We start from the raw sequence: 27,816 nt of genomic DNA, 5'->3' as shown, positions 1-27,816 counted from the left end.
ATGAAGATTCAGTCAAAAGCAGGGGAGATATAGTGGTTGACGTTGTTTTGCTAATCATACTTTTTCTTCGGAGACACCATTTTTTTCCCGCAAGAATTTCTGGGGACCCCCCCCCCCCCAGGAAATTCTTGCGAACCCACCCCAAATCTAATGACAATTTAGATTTTTACAAAAACAAATAACCTTCAATTAATCACATTTTTATCTCTTATCAAATGGAAAAGAAACCAATAAATACATTTACTCAATACAATTTTTTAAACGCGTTTGTAACTGTGTAACTGGAGAGATTAACTTTGACACCCAACAGCAGCCCCCCACCACCACCACCACTAATGGTCCCGACACCGCCTGTGACGCCGGTGTTTAGAGGATATATTGGCATGGGTGTTACGTATATATCCTCCAAACACCAGCTTCAAGGGAATTATGACTTTTATACAATGGGTTACCAACATATTCAAATAATGATTGACATATTTTCATTCAAAACGTTATTTTGATTAATTTATTCATACCATTTCATCCTTCGACACAAATCTAGGGTTGCTAGAGACGCGACCCAGTCATTCTAAATGTTCCATTGCCATACTGGCTGATAACGTTCTTATCCCTTGCTTGCTAGCTAGCCAACTACGACTATCTTTCAGTCATGTCAAAAAAGTCCAGCCAGAATAACAGCAAAGTAGCTGCATTTGCATAAACTGTTTTCTAGTGACATTTATTTAGATACATCCATAACAATGAGCTAATGAGGCGCGATTTCACCTGGCATAGAACATGTGCTCACTCGTCAGGACACTGTTGTCCAAAGGAGCTAGCCAACAACACAGCTAACACAATCACTTCAAACTGAAGCTGGAATGACTGCAAATTAGCTGCGTTTCATTTGACCTTTTTTCAATTTACATTTAATATATATATATATATATATATATATATATATATATATATATATATATATATATATATATATATATATATATATATATATATATATATATATATATATATATATATATACACACACATACCACACAAATTATGCCAGCTGATAATTGACTTCGACTGGCTGAGAAACGCTGTCTGCCTGTCTGTCTTGGTCCGACTAGTTCATTACTATGCGACAGCAGATCGAATTTGAATATTGAAAACATTTTGCAAATGTTGGAGAGACAGACAGCAAGGTTTATACAAATCTCCGCTATTGAAAACGAAATGTTAGTCTAAAAGAAAGGTGAGAATGTCTAGATGCTTTTTATAGTGGAGATCACGTTTATAAATTACCTGGCTGGGCTGATGAGGAAGTGGATTGCGCAGTCAGATGAAACAGAGTAAATAGGCATTTTAACGTCATAGATTTAGCCGGTGGTAACTTGTGGAATAGACACCGGCTGGAACGCGGTTTTAACCAATCAGCATTCAGGATTAGACCCACCCGTTGTATAATGCTATGTACAGTGCCATCAGAAAGTATTCACACCCCTTGATTTTTTCCACATTTTGTTGTGTTACAGCCTGAATTGATAATTGATTATATTTAAATGTTTTGTACCCGGCCTACACACAATACCCCATAATGTCAGAGTGAAATTGTTTGACATTTTTACAAGCCTCGCAAAGGGCAGCTGTTGGTAGATGTGTAAAAAAAAAGAAAGCAAACATTGAATATCCATGGTGAAGTTATTAATTACACTTTGGGTAGTGTATCAATACACCCAGTCACTACAAAGATGCATGCTTCCTTCCTAACTCAGTTGCCAGAGAGGAAGGAAACCACTCAGGGATTTCATCATGAGGCCAATGGTGACTTTAAAACAGTTACAGAGTGGCTGTGATAGGAGAAAACTGAGGATGGATCAACAACATTGTAGTTACTCCACAATACTAACCTAATTGATAGAGTGAAAAGGAAGCCTGTACAGAACTAAAATATTACAAAACATGCGTCCTGTTTGCAACAAGGCACTAAAGTAATACAGCAAAAAAAATTGCAAAACAATTAACTTTATGTCCTGAATACAAAGTGTTATGTTTGAGGCAAATCCAATACAACACATTACTGAGTACCACTTTTTCAGGATAAAAAAGAAATGGAATGGAGCTAAGCACAGACAAAATCCTAGTAGAAAACCTGGTTCAGTCTGCTTTCCACCAGACACTGGGAGATTAATTCACCGCTCAGCAGGACAATAACCTAAAACACAAGGCCAAATCTACACTGGAGAAGACAGTGAATGTTCCTGAGTGGCCATTCATTCTACTTGAAAATCTATGGAAGACCTGTAAATGGTTGCCTAGCAACGATCAACAACCAATATGACAGCGCTTGAAGAATTTTTAAAATAATAAAATGGGCAGATATTGTACAATCCAGGTGTGCAAAGCAAAAAAAATTTAATAAACACGTACCTAGAAAGACTCACAGCTGTAATCGCTGCCAAAGGTGATTTGACTCAGCGGTGTGAATACTTATGGGAATTATATTTCTGTATATCATTTTCAATACATTTGCAAGAATTTCAAAAAACATGTTTTCACTTTGTCATTATGGGCTATTGTGTGTAGATGGGTCAGGAAAAAAATATTTGATCAATTTTGAATTCAGACTGTAACAACAAATTATGGAATAAGTCAAAGGTTATGAATACTTTCTGAAGGCACTGTCCTAGGTCCTCTTCCCTATCAAATAATCTGATTCAACTCTGCCAGAGTTATTAAGTCGTCACATCCCTGATAGAAGCTGTTCAGGAGGCCTAACAACCACATGGGGAATCCTACTAAATATAATCTTACAACTGTCCCTAGACTTAAGATACTCACAACTGATCCTAATCATTGCAATAGCCTATATGATATGAAAAAGTTGACACACCTACTCATTCCAGGGTTTTTCTTTATTTTTTAAATAATAGTGAAGACATCAAAACATATGGAATCATGTAGTAACCAATACTGTTAAATAAAATCAAAATGTATTTTTATATTTGAGATTCTTTAAAGTATCCACCCTTTGCTTGATGGCATTCTCTCAAACAGCTTCATGAGGTAACCTGGAATGCATTTCAATTAACAGGTGTGTCTTGTTAAAAGTTGATTTGGGAATATTTTTCCTTCTTAATGCTTTTGAGCTAATCAGTTGTGTTGTGACAAGGTATGGGTGGTATACAGAAGATAGCCCTATTTGGTAAAATACCAAGTCCATATTATGGCAAGAACAGCTCAAATAACCAAAGAGAAACAACAGTCCATCATTACTTTAAGACATGAAGGACAGTCAATGAGGAAAATATCAAAGAACTTTGAATGTTTCTTCAAGTGCAGTCACAAAAACCATCAAGCGCTATGATGAAACTGGCTCTCATGAGGACCGCCACAGGAAAGGAAAACCCAGAGTTACCTCTGCTGCAGAGGATGTTCATTAGTTACCAGGCTCAGAAATTGCAACTCAAATAAATGCTTCACAGAGTTCCAGTAACAGACACATCAACTGTTCAGAGGAGACTGCGTGAATCAGGCCTTTGTGAGACACATAGTAGGTGAACAGATGATCTCCGCATGTGTGGTTCCCACTGTGAATCATGGAGGTGTGATGATGTGGGGGTGCTTTGCTGGTGACACTGTCAGTGATTTATTTAGAATTCAAGGCACACTTAACCAGCATGGCTACCACAGCATTCTGCAGCGATACGCCATCCCATCTGGTTTGCACTTAGTGGGACTATCATTTGTTTTTCAACAGGACAATGACCCAACACACCTCCAGGCTGTGTAAGGGCTATTTGATCAAGAAGGAGTGTGCTGGAGTGCTGCATCAGATGACCTGGCCTCCACAATCACCCGACCTCAACCAAAGTGAGATGGTTTGGGATGAGTTGGACCGCAGAGTGAAGGAAAAGCAGCAAAAGAGTGCTCAGCATATGTGGGAACTCTTTCAAGACTGTTGGAAAAGCCTTCCAGGTGAAGCTGTTTGAGAGAATGCCAAGAGTTTGCAAAGCTGTCATCAAGGCAAAGGGTGGCTCCTTCGAAGAATCTAAAATATATTTTGATTTGTTTAACACTTTTTTGGTTACTATATGATTCCATATGTGTTATTTCATAGTTTGTCTTCAATTATTCTACAATGTAGAAAATAAAGAAAAAGCCCTGAATGAGTAGGTGTGTCAACTTTTGACTGGTACTGTATATCAATAAATATAAGATTAGAATTCCACACCCTGGTTCCAAATAATATGCTATACATAATGTAAACAAGTCAATTAGTAATTTAAGTGCATAAATCGCTGAATAGGGGTATTTTACCAGTGGTCTTTTCTAACTCTAGGGTGAAAACTAAAGCAGTGTCACTGTTGATTCCCCACAAATACAGCGAAATAAATCAAATATCCTTAAAAGGCTAAATCCATCATTTCCTATTAGCTTCAATATACTGAAACATCTTATCAACGTCGACCTCAACAACATCCACGGCATTTATAAAGCTGCCTTCGAAAATGCAAAACAAACAGTGTAGTAGATTTCTGGGCCTCCAATAGATTTATACAGTAGAGGATAAAACGATGCTCTCTCTAAGCCATTGCTGGTGAATGTGCTCTTCACAAATGACAAAACAAAATGACAATGTTATTCTATGCTACAGTATGGTCAACTTTGTTACTGCTTTGGTTTGAGTTGAGGCAACTCAAATTCCTCCCTGTTCCAACTTAATGCTGGGACGGTCCTTATTCACTGTGCTTTAGTTATCCAGTCAAGATTGTGACATGTGTAGTGCATACTAACCACATTCAAAAACACCAAGACCTTCTACATGGAAATGGACAATGTCAGTATCTAGCAAAATAGAATCAGATAGAAAATACCACTGATAATGAACCACAACCTGAAATATTCATTTAAAAAAAGAAAATAATTCTGAAAAATGAAATATAAATATGGCATAGAGAATGCCCATATGTTTTAAAAGGTAAATCCTTATTTTTATAACATTTAAAAGTGTTTTTGTAATATGCACATATGTATATGTATAGTAACACTCAGGGGTTTAACGGTGTTGTGTTGTGTGGATGGATGGCTCTTTTTCTCTCTAGACTGAGGGTACCTACATAGACTTTATAACACATGAATAACCATATATAAGCAGTACATAAGCATTTCACGAATGGATGTTTGTTTTTTTATACTGTGGTATATATGGGTTATTAATGTGATATGAAGTCATTATAAGTCCTAAGAGGTACCCTTCAAGTACCATCATAATCAACTCCACAGCTCTGGACTGGTTGGCCATGATGACAGAATTCAGTCACCAATCAAAATGTAAAGTGGTAACATGAAAACAACAGAGTCAAAAGCACCTGACATCAATAAGAAAGTTCTCACATCATAAAAATAGTCCATGACACTTATATAAGCGGCAAGCCTTACTTCATTGCAATGGGTTTAAAAAAAAAGTATTACTTGGACTTTATATGTCGCTCCACATGAGATGTTCCTCATGTTAGGAGGAACAAGGAAAAGCTCTATCCATGTTGGCACGTGTCCATACATTGTCCATGATAATTTTGACACAGTCATTTTCCCTTTGTTCATCCCCAGCAATTACAGTGTACAAGAGTACAATAATACAGTTAATGATTTGTTTCGCAGACCCAGATTACAATTTAATCAAGATTACTGATCATTTGGTTTCATGGACATGGCCTCAATTATTGTTGGACTATGGTTAAACTTCATTTAAAAAGTTCCCGTCACAGTCCAGCAGTATGCAATTCAAGGTTAATAGATGTTCATTAAATCATTTTTAGCTCTTGATGAACTAAATCAGAATTGGGCCTACTCCTGGATTATTTTAATCTGGGTTTGAGAAACTGGTCCTAAGAGTATCTTCAAATGGAGACGGAAAGGAAATCTCAATCAAATTTAAGGCTTTTCTCTATGTGATGAGGAGGCAGAAGCACAGTCAGCACAGTCGGGCACACACGCAAACACATATGCTCACACATGCACGCACACACACACACATACTCACACACACACACACAACTCCCCCTCACCCCCCCACCCATACACCTGCCCAGACTCACTCAGCCCAGTATATCCAGGTAGACAGGCAAGGCCTTGGCCAGGCTCTGGAGCAGGCTGTGGATCTCCTTGATGTTCAGTCTCATGTAGGACTCTCTCTGCCAGCATCCCAGCATCAGGTCGTACACCTCCTTTGGACAGGAACGCGGCCGCTGCAGCACGCGCCCCTGGGTGATACACTCGATCACCTGCATAAAGTGTCACCACCACAATGCAATTGAAATTCAGTTCAATTCAACTATTTATTCCCTCAGGGGCAATTAAGGAAGCCATTGCTCACATGATAACAGCATCTAAACAAAGTGAGGTTAACCAAGGTGATATGTTTTTTAGACTCAGACGTATTAGCCTTGGTTTCATCTAATAGATTTCCAGAAAATGTATATTCATAACGCATCAAAATCTACACAGAGAATAAAACATTAGGAACACCTTCCTAATATTGCATTGCAAACCCCACCCCCTTCTTTAACCCATCCCCTGCCCTTCATCTACACTGATTGAAGTGGATTTAACAAGTGACATCAATAAGGGATCAAAGCTTTCACCTGGATTCACCTGGTCACGCCGTGTCATGGAAAGAACAGGTGTTCCTAATGTTTTGTACAGTCAATGTATATGGACAATACAAATGTGATATACTGTAACTAAGATTAGAAAAATGGAGACTACAGAAGACTGATGTATTTGAAGTTGACGATAAGTCTCATCATTGGAGCTCAGGTGCTATGATACCAGTGTAGTCAATCTGCTGTAGGAAAGGTTTGAGTTTGTGTCTTAAGACCTTGTAATCTTCGGAAACCAGAACCAAATCTCAAGAGTGCTGCCTGTCTGTGATAAGAGACTACTGACCTCATTGTTGGAGAGCTGGTACCAGGGCTGCTTCCCATAGGTGAAGATCTCCCAGAGGACCACGCCGAGACTCCAGACATCACTCTCCGTGGTGAACCTCCGGTACATGATGCTCTCTGGAGGCATCCAGCGGATGGGCAGCATGGTGTGACCACCCACCTGGAAACAGACAAAGGAAACATCAAGAACCATTTACACTCAGTTACATTCATCTGTTTTGTATTGATTCTCCCGAGGGAGGGCCAGGAAGCAGCAGAGGGCACTGTAGTCTACATAGACCCCAGGCCTGGGGCTGACTTGGACACAGAACAAGTCTGGATCTAAGAGCCAAATCTGAGCAACTGCCTTTAAAAAGCAACAAATCCCTTTGAAAACGGCCTACATGGCATCGATTTGAGTCATGAACAGTTATTCTAGTGTCAAAATTGACTACAAAGTGTAATAGGATAATTTTGGTCATAAAGTCAGTCTCGCCTAAAATGGAGTTTGGAACAACCGTGCGTTACTTCAGAAATACTGCACCAAACACCTTAGTTCGATGTGAAATCGCGCAACTAAAACATCCTCTGCAAAAAACGTCTAAATTAATTACAGATTTCTTGAGTTATTTTAGATTCATTCTGAAGATTATGAGGAAATTAAATAGACTTCTTCTGCATCTACAGTGTCTCATGGGGGACAATCTTGAAAATGAAATCTTGTTTTTCTAATGAGCAACAGAAAAACACACGTGCCAATTGACGTGTTCAGTTGCTCTTTAAGATAATGCCAGCATGGCGCAAAAATATTTTTGGTAAAAGAGATTGTTCTGGCAATTCTCACATAAAAACATAATTGGGAGGAAGGTTTAACATGCTTTAAAAAAAGGAAAATAAATAAATAAATATATATATATATATACATACATACACACACACACACTCTCTACCAGTCAAAAGTTTGGACACACCTACTCATTCAAGGATTTTTATTTATTTTGACTATTTTCTACATTGTAGGATAATAGAAGACATCACAACTATGAAATAACCCATATGGAATCATATAGTAACCAAAAAAGTGTTAAACAAATCAAAATATATCTTATTATTTAGATTCTTCAAAGTAGCCACCCATTGCCTTGATGATGGCTTTTGCACACTCTTGGCATTCTCTCAACCAGATTTCACCTGGAATGCTATTCCAACAGTCTTGAAAGAGTTCCCACATATGCTGATCACTTGTTGGCTGCTTTTCCTTCACTCTGCAGGTCCAACTCATCCTAATCCATTTCAATTGGGTTGAGGTCGGGTGATTGTGGAGGCCAGGTCATCTGATGCAGCACTCTATCACACTCCTTGATCAAATAGCTCTTACACAGCCTGGAGCTGTGTTGGGTCATTGTCCTGTTGAAAAACGATTGATAGTCCCACTAAGCGTAAACCAGATGGGATGGCGTATCGCTGCAGAATGCTGTGGTAGCCATGCTGGTTAAGTGTGCCTTGAATTCTAAATAAATCACAGACAGTGTCATCAGCAAAGCACCCCCACATCATCACACCTCCTCCATGCTTCACAATGGAAACCACACATGTGGAGATCATCTGTTCACCTACTATGAGTCTCAAAGACATGGGGGTTGGAACTAAACATCTCAAATTTGGACTCAGACCAAAGGACAGATTTCCTCCGGTCTAATGTCCATTGCTCCTGTTTCTTGGCCCAAGCAAGTCTCTTCTTCTTATTGGTGTCCTTTAGTAGTGGTTTCCTTGCAGCAATTTAACCATGAAGGCCTGAGTCACACAGTCTCCTCTGAACAGTTGAGATGTGTCTGTTACTTGAACTCTGAAAGATTTATTTGGGCTACAATTTCTGAGGCTGGTAACTCTAATGAACATCCTTTGCAGAAGAGGGAACTCTGGGTCTTCCTTTTCTGTGGTGGTCCTCATGAGAGCCAGTTTCATCATAGCGCTTGATGGTTTTTGCGACTGCTTTTGAAGAAACGTTCAAAGTTCTTGAAATTTTCCACACTGACTGATCTTCATGTCTTAAAGTAATGATGGACTGTCATTTCTCTTTACTTATTTGAGCTGTTCTTGCCATAATATGCACTTGGTCTTTTACCAAATAGGGCCATCTTCTGTATACCACCGCTACCTTGTCTCAACAACTGATTGACTCAAACGCATTAAGGAAAGAAATTCCACAAATTAATTTAACAAGGCACACCTGTTAATTGAAATGCATTCCAGGTGACTACCTCATGAAGCTGGTTGAGAGAATGCCAAGAGTGTGCAAAGCTGTCATCAAGTAAAGGGTGGAAGGGTGGAAGAATCTCAAATATATGTTGATTTGTTTAACACTTTTTTGGTTACTACATGATTCCATATGTGTTATTTCATAATTTTGATGTCTTCACTATTATTCTACAAGGTAGAAAATAGTAAAAATAAAGAAAAACCCTTGAATGAGTAGGTGTGTCCAAACCTTTGACTTGGTACTGTATATAAATGATGAAAGTATCAGTTTTAGGCCCTTTTTAGACCTATACATGCCTCTTGTAAGAAACAAATGATTTGTGAATAATCTTGTCATTTTACTCCTTATAATGTGTGCTCTAAAACATGGAGTATATCTATATTCTGAAATAAAATTCCCATTAATTTATTCAACATAAAAAATATGAATAATATCTCAAAAGTAACCTTTTTGCTTTTGCTCATTTTTAGACATTGTTTGGAACAATATACTATTCAAACATCAACTTTCCAGAGTGGGCTCTCTGGTACTTTTGAAGAAATCATCAATTTTATACAAAGAAATTGACATTGTATGTCATTAACCAATCACAGCCCTCCTGTAGGATTGCACATTCAGCAAATCACCAGCAGAGGGAGTTCCCTTTGAATCCATTTCCCCATTCATTGTGTTGGTGGTGCTCATAAAATGTATCATAACTTTGAAAGTAGCAGAGAGCCCACTTTAGAAATGTGATGTACTTGTAGAATATATTGTTTAAAACAATATCTCTAAAAATGAGCACACTATTAGGAGGATAATGACACCAAGGTGTTGTCTGTATCATGTACGGTTCACGGATCATTAAGTCTTACAAGGGGCATGTATAGGTCTAAAAAGGGCCTAAAATTGACACTCATTATGATTTTCAAAAAAATTGTTTCTTACACAAATGTAAAAAGAATATCAAACATCCGTCCTCCCAATTAAGTTTCTATGTGAGAATTGTCAGATCAACCTGAGTTGGCCAAAATATTTTTGGGCCCATGCAGGCATGAAATCGCATTAAAGCCAGTAGTGTTGCCTATACTGTTCTAGTAGAAGCTAGACAGTAGCAGATAGCAGTTAGCCTGTTAGCCCAATCTGTTTGTGCTTTAAGTAGCCAATATCATGCCAATTTGACATAACAACAACAAAGGAGTTGGGTAAAACAGAAGCCGGTTAGACTACCAGGCTATCTGCTAAGGTAGACAATGTTTTCCTCACTCATTTTATAAGAACTAGGTTAGATACTGGATAGAAAGGAGAAGCGTGTTCATGAATCTAGGTATTTTAAGAGCAGTAGCTTGCCTCTGAAAAGGCCTTAAAATAGAGAATTCAAGGCTAAATTTGCATCACGGCATAAATGCAACGTCAAGCATGAACTCCTTGCTCAGGGGAAAAAAACTGCCAGTGCATTTTGCACTGTTGCCCCCTATTACCATGGAAACAGCAATTCTATGCAGATTATAGAATTTGCATTTAAATGGCATTAAAAATAGATTTAAAACATTTGGTGGTTAAAATTATTGCTGTAACAGCAAATTCTAATTACACATGAGTGTATTCCTGTCTTTCTGTTTTGCTTGTGTGTGTGTGTGTGTGTGTGTGTGTGTGTGTGTGTGTGTGTGTGTGTGTGTGTGTGTGTGTGTGTGTGTGTGTGTGTGTGTGTGGGCGCGTGTGTGTGTGCGTGTGTGTGTGTATGCCCACAGACTCACTCTGTAGTAGTCGGTACTGTACACATCCCTGGACATGCCAAAGTCCCCAATCTTGACGAGCAGGTTCTCTCCCACCAGACAGTTGCGTGTGGCCAGGTCTCTGTGGACAAAGTGCTGGGAGGCCAGGTAGACCATGCCTGCAGCGATCTGCTGGGCGATGTGCAGCATCTGGGACTGGGTCAGCTCCACCATCAGGCTGTGCTGCCCATCAGCCATCAGCACTGCATCAGGACCATGGGACCTACACCACAACACAGGTGGGTCAAACACAATGCTAACTATAGTTATCTACAATTGACTACAAAGAGGACTTAATCTGATAAGTGCAAACTCATTCGCTTCCATTGCAGTTACCCAGTTTCAATTCAAATAAAGTATCACACTTACATACAGTACTAGTCAAAAGTTTGGACACACCTAGTCATTCAAGGGTTTTTCTTTATTTTTACTATTTTCTGCATTGAAGAATAATAGAAGACATCAAAAATGAAATAACATATATGGAATCATTTTGTAACCAAAAAAAGTGTTAAAACAAATCAATATAATTGTATATTTTGGATTTTTCAAAGTAGCCACCCTTCGCACACTCTTGGCATTCTCTCAACCAGCTTCACCTGGAATACTTTCCAACAGTCTTGAAGGAGTTCCCACATATGCTGAGCACTTGTTGGCTGCTTTTCCTTCACACTGCGATCCAACTCATCCCAAACCATCTCACTTGGGTTGAGGTTGTGTGATTGTGGTGGCCAGGTCATCTGACCTCCACTCTCCTTGTTGGTCAAATAGCCATTACACAGCCTGGAGGTGTGTTTTGGTTCATTGTCCTGTTGAAAATCAAATGATAGTCCCACTAAGCGCAAACCATATGGGATGGCATATTGCTTCAGAATGCCATGCTGTTTAAGTGTGCCTTGAATAAATCAGACAGTGTCACCAGCAATCACCCCCACACCATCACACCTCCTCCTCCATGTTTCACGGCGGGAACCACACGAGGAGATTATCCGTTCACTTACTCTGTCTCACAAAGAAATGGCGGTTTTCTTTCTGATGAGTCCAAATCTCAAATTTGGACTCATCAGACCAAAGGACAGATTTCCACCGGTCTAATGTCCATTGCTCGTGTTTCTTGGCCCAAGCAAGTCTCTTCTTATTATTGGTGTCCTTTAGTAGGGGTTTCTTTGCAGCAATTCGACCATGAAGGCTTGATTCACTTGGTCTTTTACCAAATAGGGCCATCTTCTGTATACTACCCCTATCTTGTCACAACACAATTGATTGGCTCAAATGCATTAAGAAGGAAAGAAATTCCACAAATTATATTTTAACAAGGCACACCTGTTAATTGAAATGCATTCCAGGTGACTACCTCATGACGCTGGTTGAGAGAATGCAAAGAGTATGCAAAGCTGTCATCAAGGCAAAGGGTGGCTACTCTGAAGAATCTAAAATGTAAAATATATTTTGATTTGTTTAACACTTTTTTGGTTACTACATGATTCCATATGTGTTATGTCATAGTTTGATTCTTCACTGTTATTCTACAATGTAGGAAATAGTAAAAATAAAGAAAAACTATTGAATGTGTAGGTGTCCAAACTTTTGACTGATGTGTCAAAATCCCCCATAACCTTTCATGACTGATTAGATTAGACACCTTTATTATACATGAAGTTTGCACAGAATGTAAATGTGTCTTCGGCGCTCTGGCTTACAGTAAAAGGATAAAAACAGACACAAAACATACACATTGCACACATGGAGTATTTACGTCAGTTAGTACTTTAATACAGTACACGTGAATTGGCAAACGTAAATCACACGCACATACGCACAAAGGCATTGGGACACAAGACAATACCTGAGGAACTTGTTGAGGTCGCCGTGCTTCATGTACTCAAACACCATGATGAGCGGGTCACTCTCCACACACACGCCGTAGAAGGTAACGATGTGCTCGTGCTGCAGGTTGGTCAGTAGCTCCGCCTCCCGGTGGAAGTCGGCTCGGCCGCTCTCGCTGGCCTCTTTCAACGTCTGAGGACAGGGATGCATGTGCACGTGCAAGCACACGCACACGCACACCATCATTTAATCATTGATTGATGGGATTGTTGATTGTTTCAAAGTCTCCTTCCTACAAAATTTGATTAAATCCTAATATACTTGTTTGCCGTGCTATTATCCAAAACAATGTACATACAATCCTCACATATGGGAAAAGCACAAACAGCAAAATAGTTTATACTTAGCTGTTCTTAAAAAATTTAAAAAAAAAACTGGACTTAAGTGTGTGTTGATTGTTTGAAATGGCATGCATAGATGGCCATACTTTACCTTGACAGCCACCAGGATCTTGTCCTGATCTGGGATCAGGTTGTAGCACTCAGCCAGGAACACCTTCCCAAAGGCCCCCTCTCCCAGCTCACGCTTCAGCACAATGTTGTGTCTCTTGATGTGCTGGACAACTGGGATGTAAAGAGACAGATGAAGTAAGGCTATCACAAAGCCCAAGTCTAGAGGCCTGAGTTTTTCCTGAACATCGTGTGAACTGACCAAGAAAAACTCTGGGCCCTCGTTAGAATTAGTCAGGTCAAGTGGTCAGGAAAAACTCCTGGCCCTACACATTACATACACTAAAGTTAACAGCCCTAGTCTACTACTGTATAGAGGAAAAACAGTGAAACTGTGATATTCTGGTCGCTTGTCAGACGAGTATGGACATTGTAGCCATTACAGAACTCCATTTCTTACAGGGCTACAAGTGAAGTAGTCAGATGTGTGTGTCTGTCTAGTGTCATCCTCTGTGCCGTACAGTCTGATATTACAGCATTAACTGCAAGTCATCTGGCAAGAGGTCAACCAAAGTCATCGCCATGAAGTCCATCCAGTCGCAAGTGGCCCTGTCATGGATTTATCAGAAAAAGACCGGGTTACAACAACAGCAGACCTCCGCACCACGGTAACTCACACGTGTCCGATTTCAGCATGCTGCCAGATTGGCGGAAATACTGTGGGTTCTCGATGACAGGGATCTTTGTCATTCCAATGATCACCGCATCGTGGCCCATCTCTGAGGACGACGGGGTGTTGTTGCCATTGGAGACGTGATGAAGAGGACTGGCGGAGTCATCGTCGTTACTGATGACTGAGGAGGAGCCTGAGGAGGAAGGGGAGGACCCCAGTGGGAGGAAATACAATTATGAGGAGAGGAGTGTTTGACTTCTGTATGTTATTATGTGGCCGAACATAAGCTGGAATGTGGTAGGGTTAAATAGAATTAAAACTGTAGAAATGTGCATCTAAAACAAGATGTTCATTGTTATCCAAATGCCTGCAAGTCTCAATACTGGTTTGAAAAATGACTAAACTAAGATGAAAAAGGAAATCTTTACCCTTCATCCCAAACTTTGAGTTTCTTCCGTATTTCAGAATGATCACCATTAGAACACATCCAATTAATGCCACGCCAGCGATCCCCACCACTATGTACACCTGGAAAAACACCATTCAACAATGCAAAATACTTACCAATAACAGTGCACAACATTATAGTATGCACATAACAACGCATGACAAATTATAACGTGTATGTTAACTTACTGCAACACTGTCCTCTATTGGGGGTAGTGGTAAGTCTGAGACAAAAAGACCAAGCACAGGTCATAATTAAAACAGAATGAAACAGCATTAGACATACAAACATTAAAGTACATCATCTAATTTCTTCTGATTTCTTCTCTCACATTAAAATTAACTTAGATTTTTTCAAATGCTAAAAATACTGTCTGGTTGTGATGTAACCAGACAGTAGGTGTGTTAGCTACAGTGCCTTCAGAAAGTATTCACACCCCTTGACTTTTTACATGTTTGGTTGTGTTACAGCATGAATTTAAAATGGATTATATTTAGATTTTTTTGGCCTACACACCAACACCACACAATGTCAAAGTGGATTTTTTTTCTTGAAAGTTTTACAAATTAATAAAACATTTGAAGCTGAAATGTCTTGTCAATAAGTATTCAAACCCTTTGTTATGTCAAGCCTAAATAAGTTCAGGAGTAACAATGTGCTTAACAAGTCACATAATAAGTTGCATGGCCTCACTTTGTGCGCAATAGTGTTTAACATGATTTTTGAATGACTACCTCATCTCTTTACCCCACACAGACAATTATCAGTAAGGTTCCTCAGTCGAGCAGAGAATTTCAAAGACAGATTCAACCACAAAGACCAAGGAGGTTTTCCAATGCCTCGCAAAGAAGGGCACCTATTGGTAGATGGGTAAAAAAAGCAGACATTGAATATCCCTTTGAGCATGGTGAAGTGATTAATTACACTTTGGATGGTGTATCAATAAACCCAGTCACTACAAAGATGCAGGCGTCCTTCCTAACTCAGTTGCCAGAGAGGAAGGAAACCACTCAGCGACTTCACCATGAGGCCAACGGTGACTTTAAAACAGTTACATAGTTTGAGGATGGATCAACAACATTATAGTTACTCTACAATTGACAGAGTGAAAAGGAAGCCTGTACAAAATAAAAATATTCCAAAACATGCATCCTGTTTGCAACAAGGAACTAAAAGTAATATTGCAAAACATTTGGCAAAGCAATAAACTTTTTTCCTAAATACATAGTGTTATGTTTGGGGAAAATCCAATACAACACATTATTTAGTACCAGTCTCCATATTCTCAAGCATAGTGGTGGCTTCATCATGTTATGGGTATGCTTGTAATTGTTGAGGGCTGGGGAGTTTTTTTTCAGCAGGACAATAACTTAAACACAAGGCCAAATCTACACTGGAGTTGCTTACTAAGAAGACAGTGAATTTTAACTCTACCTACATGTACATATTACCTCAATTACCTTGACTAACCGGTGCTCCCGTACATTGACTCTGTTCCAATACCCCCTGTATATAGCCTCTTAACACTTATTTTTCTTAAAACTGCATAGTTCGTTAAGGGCTTGTAAGTAATAACATTTGTTTTGTTGTTCCTGAGTGGCCAAGTTACTGTTTACTTCAATTACTTCAAGATCTATGGCAAGACCTGAAAATTGTTGTCTAGAAATGATCAACAACCAATTTGACAAATGTATGAATTTTTTAAAGAATAATGGGCAAATGTTGCACAATCCCCAGAAAGACTCACAGCTGTAATCACTGCCAAACGTGCTTCTACAAAGTATAGACTCAGGGGTGTGAATACTTATGTAAATTAGATCTTTCTGTATTTCATTTTCAATAGACATGTTTTCACTTTGATATCCATTTTGAATTCAGGCTGTAACAACAAAATGTGGAATAACTCAAGGGGCATGAATACTTTCTGAAGGCACTGTAAGTTACGTAATAGACAGGGCCCAGAAACTGCCATTTTGTCCAGTGAAAGGTTTCTCCATGGATTATGCTTGTCTATCCCCTATTAGCTTTTGGGCCACCCTGGATTTTTCCCCAAATCCAATATGTTCCCTCAGGATTTCATACTTCAAGCACATACCAGTGGTGTCTGAGATGCAGCAGGGTGATGACATCCCACAGCACAGGAAGAGCAGTGGACAGAGGAAAGGAAAATAACAAGGCAGGATCATCAATCTGTCATTATTCCTAAGGCCCAGCGCAGTCAAAAACTACATTTTCCTGTATTTTATACATACAGTGCATTCGGGAAGTATTCAGACCCCTTCACTTTTTCCACATTTTGTTACGTTACAGCCTTATTCTAAAATTGATTAAATTGTTTCTCATCAATCTACACACAACACCCCATAATGACAAAGCAAAAACAGGTTTAGATATTTTTGAAAATTCACATAAGTATTCAGACCCTTTGTTGAAGCACCTTTGCCAGCGATTACAGCCTCGAGACTTCTTGGGTATGATGCTACAAGCTTGGCACACCTGTATTCGGGGAGTTTCTCCCATTCTTCTCTGCAGATCCGCTCAAGCTCTGTCAGGTTGGATGGGGAGCGTCGACGCAAAGCTATTTTCAGGTCTCTCCAGAGATGTTCGATTGGGTTCAAGTCCGAAGCTCTGGCTGGGCCACTCAAGGACATTCAGAGACTTGTCCCGAAGCCACTCCTGTGTTGTCTTGGCTGTGTGCTTAGGGTCATTGTCCTGTTGGAAGGTGAACCTTCACCCCAGTCTGAGGTCCTGAGCGCTCTGGAGCAGGTTTACTTTGCTCTATCCATCAATCCTGACTAGTCCCCCAGTCCCTGCCGCTGAAAAAGATCCCCATAGCATGATGCTGCTACCACCATGCTTCCCCGTAGGGATGGTATTGGCCAGGTGATGAGCGGTGCCTGGTTTCCTCCAGACGTGACGCTTGGCATTCAGGCCAAAGAGTTCAATCTTGGTTTCATCAGACCGGAGAATTTTGTTTCTCATGGTCAGAGTCATTTAGGTGCCTTTCCCTTTTGGCAATCTCCAAGCAGGCTGTCGTGCCTTTTACTGAGGAGTGGCTTCTGCCTGGCCACTGTACCATAAAGACCTGACTGGTGGAGTGCTGCAGAGATGGTTCTCCTTCTGGAAGGTTCTCCCATCGCACAGAGGAACTCTGGAGCTCTGTCAGAGTGATTATTGGGTTCTTGTTCTCCTCCCTGACCAAGGCCCTGCTCCCCCGATTGCTCAGTTTGGCCGGACGGCCAGCTCTAGGAAGAGTCTTGGTGTTTCTTAACTTATTCCATTTAAGAATGATGGAGGCCACTGTTCTTGGGGGCCTTCAATGCTGCAGAAATGTTTTGGTACCCTTCCCCAGATCTGTGCCTCAACAGAATCCTGTCTTGGAGCTCAAGGGACAATTTGTTCGACCTCATGGCTTGGTTTTTGCTCTGACATGCACTGTCAACTGTGGGAACTTATATAGACAGGTGTGTGTCATTCCAAATCATGTCCAATCAATTGAATTTACCACAGGTGGACTCCAATCAAGTTGTAGAAACATCTCAAGGATGATCAATGGAAACAGGATGCACCTGAACTCAATTTCAAGTCTCATGTCAAAGGGTCTGAATACTTGTGAATAAGGTGTCATTTTTTTAAATAAATGTGCTAAGTTTTCTAAAAACCTGTTTTCACTTTGTCATTATGGGATATTGTGTGTAGATTTAATCAATCAAAACATTTCCTCATCAAGTTTAGAATAAGGCTGCAATGTAACAGAATGTGGAGAAAGTCAAGGAGTCTGAATACTTTCAGAATGCACTGTATACACACACACAATGTTGGAATAATACTGTAAAATTGTGAAATTTATGATAATTACCTTTTAGTGTAAGAGCTGTTTGAAAAAAAACGTCTAAAATCTTTTGACTGTTTTGTGGGATGGTGTTGGCCTGACTGGTGACATCACCAGGTGGTAAATGAGTTAACAGACCAATAAGAAACAGTTCCAAACCTCTATCAATAACAGCTAGTTTTCAGTTTTCCCTTCCCAGCTCAGACCACTCCCAGACAGTCCCCGCAAAATTCTTGCTTGAGAAATAGCTTCTTAGCAAAGAGCAATGTTTGTTTCTTTTTGACAATTTAAATTGAAAACATTCACAGTAAGGTACGTAATTGTATCCCAAAATGATTTGATATTGAGATAACAAAAAAAATGGCTGCGTTGGATATTTAAAATTAAAGTAACTGTCCAGTAAAAATCTCACTTTTAAAAAGTTAATATTCTGTTAACTCATACCTAAATAATGTTGTTGACTCGTGCTATACTCATACTGTATGTTGCCAAAGCATAATTTGGAGGGGGGGGGGGGGGGGGGGGGGGGGGAACACCTCAAACTTCTATGTCAAACAGACCTTTTAAAAAAAATGCTTGCAATTTCCTCAGAGGATAATTGCAGAAAGGCCAATCGGTGGTCTACTTGCGTGAATATTTTTTAGGATTGGTATACGCCCACACCATTCTGTTGTTGAGGTACGCCCACACCATTCCAACACAGAAAAGCTGCTTTTTAACATTCTTAATTGAAAAAATTTGGAAGGAAATCTATTTCACTCATATTGTAATTAATTATACGTCATATTTCATAGAAATCGAGAAACACTGGACAGTTATTTCATGTCATGTCAAGAGAAAAACACATATATACTTGTCTTTGTAACGGGACGTTTTAGAATTGTAATTCTTTGCAAAATTGCAATGTCTTAAGAAATACTTACAAGGGTAGGTATATGGCGGTTCTGAAATAAGTGAAAAAGGGAATTTACATGTTATTCATAAACATCGATTACACATACCATGCTACATTAAAAAAAAAAAAGAATATTCTCAGAAAAAAAAGATGCTATGTTGAACCATTTGTTCCGGTAGGAAACCTCTGAAAAAAAGTTACAATTTTCAGGTCATATAGAACCCTTTTTGGTTCCACATAGAACTCTTGAATTGGTGCTATTTGGAACCAAAAAGAGTTTTATTTGACTTGAAATGTTTTTTTGATGGTCCTAGAGGGTTCTACATATCACCGATTTTTTCAGAGAGTCTAAAAACAACTTACATACAGATAACATCTTATACAGAATTACAGTAACTATAAACTAAACTGCAGTGAGACCTGTATCGTAGTCTGTGTCTGGCGGGAGCAGGAAGTGGGCGTCGATTTCTTTACGATCCTCCCCGTACTCGTTCCTGACCACCAGCGTATACTGCCCATTGTGGATGTGAGTCGGGTTGACAAGCTTCAGGCAGCCGTGGTGAACGCTCCCTGTGCTCTCGTGGATCTCGGTCTTGATGTACTCCTGTTCGTGGAGCTCTTGGTCCTTGTGGTACCACCGTAGCTCGGGCTTGGGGTTTCCGGTCACACTGAAGGGGATACACCAGTGGTGGAGGCGCAATGGCTCCAGCAGCTCCAGGATAGTGGGGCGAACTGACACAGAGACAACAGGAAGAATAGTCACAGGGTACTGGGAGTGGGTGCTAGACATGAGGAAGGAGGACTGGAGGAATGCAGTGGGATACTGGGGTAAGGGGGCTAGACAGGAGGGAGAGTATGGTAGGGCATTGAGGGCAACCAGGAGCTAAACAGAAGGAGGAGTACAGTATGGTAAGGTGACAGGAGACATGTAGAGTCAATCAGATTGTTGAGCAATACTATCATTTCAGTAAGGACACAGAACCACCAGAGGTGGTCTTTCAGAATGTAGATAACCAATACTAGGATGCTACAGATCCAGGATAAAATTACACTGTAGAATCAGTGAAAATGGCATTTTACATTTTGTAACCACAGTGGCAGACTAAAATAAACCAAAAAAATGGTATAGGCACTCAACACAACAGAACACGTCCTTACAGAGGATGTTGAGTTGGAGGTAAGCCTCGGTTTGGCCGACTACGTTCTCAACATTGCAAGTGATCACTCTGCCGTTGTCCGAAGGCGAGAGACCTAACAGTGTCAGATTGCTCTCCAGCTCCAAGACATTGATCTATAAATACATTTAGCAATATTAGCAATGTCATGATGAGCATAAGCATTATTAGCTTTAGCATTATTAGTAATATTAACATGTATTACACAGTCAATACAGTTAATAACAAATCATTGTGATCATAGTGAAACATCTGGAGTTTAAATATTTAACGCTGTATGTTATAAAACGCCTAAAAGTATGGAGTAATGTGCTGTTATTATAATAATAAAATGATAATGTTCTTTACGTATTGAAAGGGTAAAAACTTAACAAGTTTCATGTAAAAAAAGAAAAACAAACATAAAATTGAGTGCTATGGGGCCTCCTGAGTGGCGCAGCGGTCTAAGACATTGCAGTGCTAGAGGCGTCACTACAGACCCGGGTCCATCCTGGACTATATCACAACCAGCCGTGATCGGGAGTCCCATAGGGTGGCGCACAATTGGCCCAGTGTCGTCAAGGTTAGGGGAGGGTTTGGCCGGGGGGAGGGCATTTCGCTACACCCGCAATAACATCTGATAAACACGTGAATGTGACCAATAAAATTTGATTTGACTTGGCTCATCGCACTCTAGCGACTCCTTGTGGCGGGCCGGCAGCCTGCAGGCTGACCTCGGTCATCAGTTGAACAGTGTTTCCTCTGACACATTGGTACGGCTGGCTTCCGGGTTAAGTGGGCGGGTGTTAAGATGCGCGGTTTGTCGGTGACTTGACCTTTGCCTCCTGAGCCCATTGGGGAGTTGCAGCGATGAGACAAGATCGAAATTGGGGAGAAAAAGGGGGTAATTTTTTGTTGTTGCAAGTGTTAAGGTGTCAGTTGAGGAAAGTGCATAAGATACAAAGCCAAGAGTTTTTCCCTGCCCACATGACCTCATCAGGAACAACTCCTAGCCCTAGTAATAGTCAGAGGTTGTGTCATAATATACCAAAACAAAGATCATCATCTTACCTTAGTGATGGTAAACAAACTGTCAATATTCCACAAGATGTCAGGGGCAGGAGACCCTGTTGCACTGCACACTGCTCTGCCATCACTTCCCTCTGTCATTTTGATGATAGAGGGACTGACCTCCGCTGCGGGAGCCTCTGTCAAACGTAAACAGAACCTTTAACAATGTTGTTTTACTGTACAAGTTGCACCTAAGTGACCTTCACTTGATTTCTACTTCATGCTGTTTACTGACTATTTGAAAAGAAAAGTCAAAGCAATACATTGTCATTCTAGTATGCTCGTCAATGTTCCACACGTACACAAGCTTTCTCTCTCTCTGTTTTGTCACAACATGTTTAGTGTAGTTCCCCGTCTGTATGCCTGTCTTTCTCTGGGGTTGACATTACCACAATCAGGGGGAGAGAATCTGGAGATGGCCCTCCTCACTGCTTTGTCATCTATGCATTTCAGCTCTTGACTCTCTGTACTGTCAATGTCCTCTTGCAGCCTCAGTTTGATCCACATGTTCTCACATACACACTTCAGAGGGTTACCAGACAGGAGAGGACTAGAGGGGGAAGAAAACAGAGCATTAACACACACACACATTCATAGACATTGCACTTTAAAATAAGAATTACATGACATAAAATAGTAAATAGGGATAGGTACTTACAAAGATGTCATGTTTAAGTTTTGGAATGTTTTCCAAGAGAGTGTTGACAAGTTATTGTCTCTCAGATTCCTACGAGTCAAAATAATAAATCAGAAATGTTACAATAAACCAACTATTGTAGGTCAGACTGACATAACTAATGTTATCAATGTACAGGTAACTTCCAAAATAAAGGAAACACCAACATAAAGTATCTTTGGGGTGGCAGGTAGCCTAGTGGTTAGGGTGTTGGGCTAGTAACCGGAAGGTTGCTAGATTGAATCCCTGAGCTGACAAGGTAAAAATCTGTTGTTCTGTCGCTGAACAAGGCAGTTAACCCACTGTTCCTAGTGGGTTAACTAGGAAATTAGAATTAGAATTTGTTCTTAACTGACTTGCCTAGTTAAATGAAAATATGGCATTGAGATGCCAGAACAGCTCCTATGCTCCTTGACATAGATTCTACAAGTGTCTGGAACCAGTGCTTGACTTGGACTGAAGTGGGTGCTGGTATTGTTTACAATTCATTGCAGGAGCTCCACAATACTTTTGAGTTAATATTCTATAAGAGGAACAGGAGCTCAAGCAGTAGAACATTTGAGGTGCCGGTACTCAGCTCCGGTGGGCTCCTGCCCAAGTCAAGCACTGTCTGGAACTCTACTGGAGGGATGCGACACCATTTTCCAAGAGAAATTCCATAATTTGGTGTTTTGTGATTAAAAACACCAGGTGCTACTCCAGAATCTCCCATACGTCTGTGACACCAGGTTGAGATCACACACACACACACACACACACACACACACACACACACACACACACACACACACACACACACACACACACACACAACCATTTAAACCCCCTATGCTCATTTGAGACCCCTCTTTCAAAGTCACAGACCTCTTCTTCTAGCCATGGTAGCCTAAATAATGGGCAACTGGGCACTTATACATGACCCTAAGCATGATGGGATGTTAGTTGCTTAATTAACTCAGGAACCACACTTGTGTGGAAGCGCCTGCTTTCAATGTACTTTTGTATCCCTCATTTCCTCGAGTTTCCTTTCTTTTGGCAGTTACCTGTATATACTGAACTCAATCCAAAATCAGTGTGTGTGTGATTAAACTAAAATGAAAACGCATGTGACTTTGGAACAGAATGCTTGCTCTATTTTCTCTATCACTTTCACTTGTTTTGCACCTAGCACCTTTTAACTATGCATTAACAAAATAATATAGTCAGGCCGTTAACTGCTTCTCACTGTTTGCTGAGCGTGTCGTCCCGTTACCCAGCCATGAGGCTAAACTGTATGTGCTTGAACCAGCTCCTTTGACTGTAGTCGACATTATCATGCCAATCCATGCAGATTTGGACAAGAATTACCACATTAGAAGTGTTGACTGCAAGGCTTCACTGTAAGGTTAGTACAGATGTAGAATCTTCATTTGAGACAGTTTGCTACAGCAGGAAAATAATCCTTCAGCAACAGGAAATGTTAATTATTATGTGGATTATAATTAATGGACATTTTTGGAGGGGTTAATACATATTTCATTAGGGAAAATCAAGTTTCAAAGTGGAAAACACACCGTTTAGAAGCCTATTTAAAACTCAAATACACTACAAGTTTGCATTTCCTACTGTGTAGGAACATTCTCAGCAAAACAATATATAAATTAAGATCCAAATTAAGATCCTACATCTGTAAGAATCTACATAGTCTATAATATAAATTGGGCTTAATTGTTTTGATTGGCTTGGGGGCCCTACATTTGCTCTTTGAACGTACATTAGCTACATCTGTGAGGAGGAAGATAAGAAAAACACCAAACTGAGGATTAATCAAAGACTATACAGTACTTACAGATATTGAAGTCTTGTATTGTTGAAAAAGGCCTGTGATGAGATAGAAGTCAATCTCGTATTTGTCACAGTTCTGTTCGGAGTGGGGGAGTGAATGTGTTATTTTTAGTCACAATTACATATTAATATAGTTCAACCATAACATAGTCTGGATCATAACCTCGCGTAATACTAATACTTACAAATTTCTGAGATTTGAGTAGTACTTCAAGCTGTTGTCATTGATGTCAAATAGTCTGTTTTGATTTGCAATGTATCTGTAAAAGTTCAACACAAAATAATTACAAATGATTGTTATCACAAAAATAATGGAAATATAGTATTTGGCCATCATGTTGATTTTGGGCAGTTTCACAGGTTTCTGAACTGTTTTGTTGGAATCTGTAGCTTCTCTTCATAATAGATTTGATAGCGGTACAAACTGGTGTGTCTTTGGACACTCGGCTAATATCTACTGTTTAAAACAGCTAGGATGATTGATATCTCTTTACACTAGAGTATACAACACCTGGATGGGTGATGGTTGTTCATGTAATATTCATATATGCTTAGAATTAATTATTAATGCTAAATATTCATAATAATGAATGAAAATGCTTTGCATGCCAAGGTAATAGGCCAGTAGACCATCATCAATTAAGGTTTACCTTTGATTAAGCTATGGATGGTATGAGAGGACACAGTTAAGTACAACACCACCCTGTCTAGATGTAGGCTATGGCCTTTGCATGCTGGTGGTGTTAGTTCTCTCACTATCTGCATCTGCCCAGGAGCAATATAGGTTTCAGGCACAATACTATACACCTTATGGATATATGCAATAGGCCTACTGTACTGAAATATGGTACATCTAAACATATGCTGCGTTAGCTAATAGGCCTGATGAACTAGAGTAACACTTATCACCAACAACATGCAGTGGTAATGCATTGTTTTCTCCGCACATGCATTATCTGTTTATTGTCTATCAAATAAACTCATCCAGTCCAGCTCTGGTACTTCAACAATTGTAGCCTAAACCTAATAAATGGCTTTAAACCTGTGTTTTATACAGATACCACTGTGACTGTGTGCTAACGTGTTTGATATTTACAAGAACCACTTCGTGCGGCATCGATTGCTACGATGGGTATTTTGTGGGGGCGACATAGACCCGAGTCTGTGCTGAGTCTGTTACGTTGGCTAGCCCATTATAATCGTGATTTGGCTAATTTATCTGACATTGTTTTCCTTCGTGTTTTTTCTTGCTTCCCCCAGGTCTCTGCATGTTGGAGCCACGGCAGCCATCATGCCATTATCCCCACTAAATATCATTAGCACTATCCCTGCCAGGGCCTGGTTTCTAGCGAAAAATAGCCTATTCCAAATATTCCCAACAACGCGTGCCCCACCACCTGACACGCACGCTCGAACCACCCCCCCCTTAGCATGATAATTATCCTACACTATTATATGCTGCAGCTATAGCCTACTTATTTTTTTTATTGTTGCTTAGGGTAGGCTGTCTCCATACGAAACTGAAAACATGAGATGAACAGCCTATATAGTATGGCAAAGTAAATACACCTTATTTTGTGATACACCTTAGATGTTTTTGTATTTATTTGTTTGAGAAATCTCACATTGGTTTGCTTAAAAACATGAACCGTTCATTGTAGGTTTTCCATGTCTGCAATGGCGTAGCCATTTATTTTAATTAATCGATACTTACATATCGGTGATGTTGATGTCCATTTCTATGTCATCTAACGTAAGGATAGGGAAATCCTCGATCCCTGGTTCAGGATCGATACAAGCAATCCTTGAGATGCTGCAAGTGCAGAACGCAGGGCAAGCAGCGCTAAACCTCCACAGCCACATCAAAACCATAAAGATTCCCAAGCGAGCCATTCCATATTCCCCTACGTTGGAGTCCATCGCAGGTCCAACGATATCTCACGGTAGGTATTGATCAAATATGGATATTATTAATTTCCCCCGTCCTATAGCCAAATTAATCCGTTCGGCACCACTAACGAGACTACCTTTGATCACGAATGCGCAATCCCTTCAATGTAATATTAGGATGCCATGGAATGGCCTCTATGTCTCCGCAGAATTGGTATCACACTACTGCATATCGATGCGGTGAAGCAAGGTGTCAAGTGCTCCGTCCTCCGTCTCACCCGTCTCTTTCTCAGAGGCAGAGCTACTGTCTCTGCGTGGTAAAACGTGGCGCTCCAGATGTTGAGGGAGCAACCCGTTATCCTTGTGATTCTTCTTCATATGCAGTAGTGATGGAGATGGAAATAAGAGACTGCACGGTGGAGTCAGAATGCGTGGTGATATAGCGACAGAGTGCGTGTGCGAGGAGGCAGGGTACCTGCATTCGTCTATTGATTACCGCTGTGGAAGAGCGCATCTCCGCCAGTCATCGCTGGAATTGCGTTTATACAGAGTTGTATTGCTGACAGTTTATCAACATTTATCAGCGTTATGACTATTCAATAGCTATATATTTGCATGCTTATTGTACACATTGTGAAAAATAGATGGGAATAGGTTATCCAAACTATAGCCCTACATTTATTTATTTTATTTAACTATGCAAGTCAGTTTAGAACAAATTCGTATTTACATTGACGGCCTACCTACACCATTATCTTATAATACCACAGTTGGTTAAAATTGAATTATATTACCTCTATTTGTAATGTTTGACGTGCCAATTTTATTCTGCATACCGACAACCTCGGTCTATAGGCCTACAGAGTGCTTTTTCCAACAATACCACAGCTCCATGGATGGCCATTACGAGTGTGACGTGCAGTTTGACGCACAAGACGGGCTGCATCTACGAAAAATTATTAAACAATATATATGTTTGTGTGTGTGCTTCAAATGGGTCTTCCATCCGAGGAAAAAAAAGACAGAAATACTGGTGCTTCAATCGAAATAGTCGTAATTTGTCAAAGCTATGTTAAGCATATTTTATTTAACTAGGCAAGTCAGTTAAGAACAAATTCTTATTTTACAATGACACCCCAACTTGGGCTCCCAAGTGGCGCAGCGGTCTAAGGCAGTGCCACTCAGTGCGAGAGGTGTCACTACAGACCTTAGTTCAATTCCAGGCTGCATCACAACTGGCCGTGATTGGGAGTCCCATAGGGAGGTTGCACAATTGGCCCAGTGTCGTTCAGGTTAGGCAGTCATTGTCAGTTAAAAACAATTTCTTATTTACTTGCCTAGTTAAATAAATCATTATATATATATATATTTTTTTTTTTACATTGAACCTCTATTTACTAGGCAAGTCAGTTAAGAACAAATTCTTATTTACAGTGACGGCCTATCCTGGCCAAACCCGGATGGCACTGGGACAATTGTGTGCCGCCCTATGGGACTCCCAATCACGGCCGGATGTGATGCAGACTAGATTCGAACCAGGTACTGCAGTGATGCCTCTTGCACTGAGATGCAGTGTCTTGGGACACACACACACTTTACCCCTACTATATACATACTACCTCATACCCCTGCACATCGACTCGGTACAGTTACTCCCTGTACGTTTTTTTCCCACTCATTGTTATTTACTGTGGAGTTATTCCTCGTGTCACTATTTGCAAAAATCACTAAAGCTGGAGACTCTTATCTCCCTCACTAGCTTTAAGCACCAGCTGTCAGAGCAGCTCACAGATCCCTGCACCTGTACATAGCCCATCTGTAAATAGCCCATCCAACTACCTCATCTCCATACTGAATTTATTTATCTTGCTCCTTTGCACCCCAATATCTCTACTTGCACATTCATCTTCTGCACATTCTACCATTCCAGTGTTTAATTGCTATATTGTAATTACTTCGCCACCATGGCCTATTTATTGCCTTACCTCCCTTATCCTACCTCATTTGCACATGTTCTATATAGACTTTTTCTACTGTATTACTGATTGTATGTTTGTTTATTCCATGTGTAACTCTGTGTTGTTGTATGTGTCGAACTGCTTTGCTTTATCTTGGCCAGGTCGCAGTTGCAAATGAGAACTTGTTCTCAACT

General features: G+C 40.1%; 1 protein-coding gene across 1 annotated transcript; it reads right to left on the bottom strand.

Annotated features, from left to right (window-relative positions):
• Positions 1 to 1,023: 1,023 nt before the first annotated feature.
• LOC106562076 (BDNF/NT-3 growth factors receptor) lies at positions 1,024 to 26,553 on the bottom strand. The gene is given in 17 exon segments (XM_082978835.1): positions 1,024 to 6,269; positions 6,934 to 7,092; positions 10,908 to 11,148; positions 12,772 to 12,944; positions 13,245 to 13,375; positions 13,879 to 14,067; positions 14,303 to 14,402; positions 14,511 to 14,536; positions 16,905 to 16,912; positions 19,433 to 19,781; positions 20,208 to 20,340; positions 21,275 to 21,411; positions 21,664 to 21,824; positions 21,933 to 22,001; positions 23,779 to 23,850; positions 23,960 to 24,034; positions 25,489 to 26,553. Coding segments are annotated over 17 exon segments (2,415 nt in total). The 5' UTR covers positions 25,695 to 26,553; the 3' UTR covers positions 1,024 to 6,083.
• Between the last annotated feature and the right edge of the window lie 1,263 nt (positions 26,554 to 27,816).

This window comes from Salmo salar, chromosome 01 (genome assembly GCF_965601325.2).
Source record: "Salmo salar chromosome 01, fSalSal1, whole genome shotgun sequence".
Lineage (NCBI taxonomy): Eukaryota > Metazoa > Chordata > Actinopteri > Salmoniformes > Salmonidae > Salmo > Salmo salar.
This window is presented reverse-complemented; position numbering and strand designations above follow the sequence as displayed.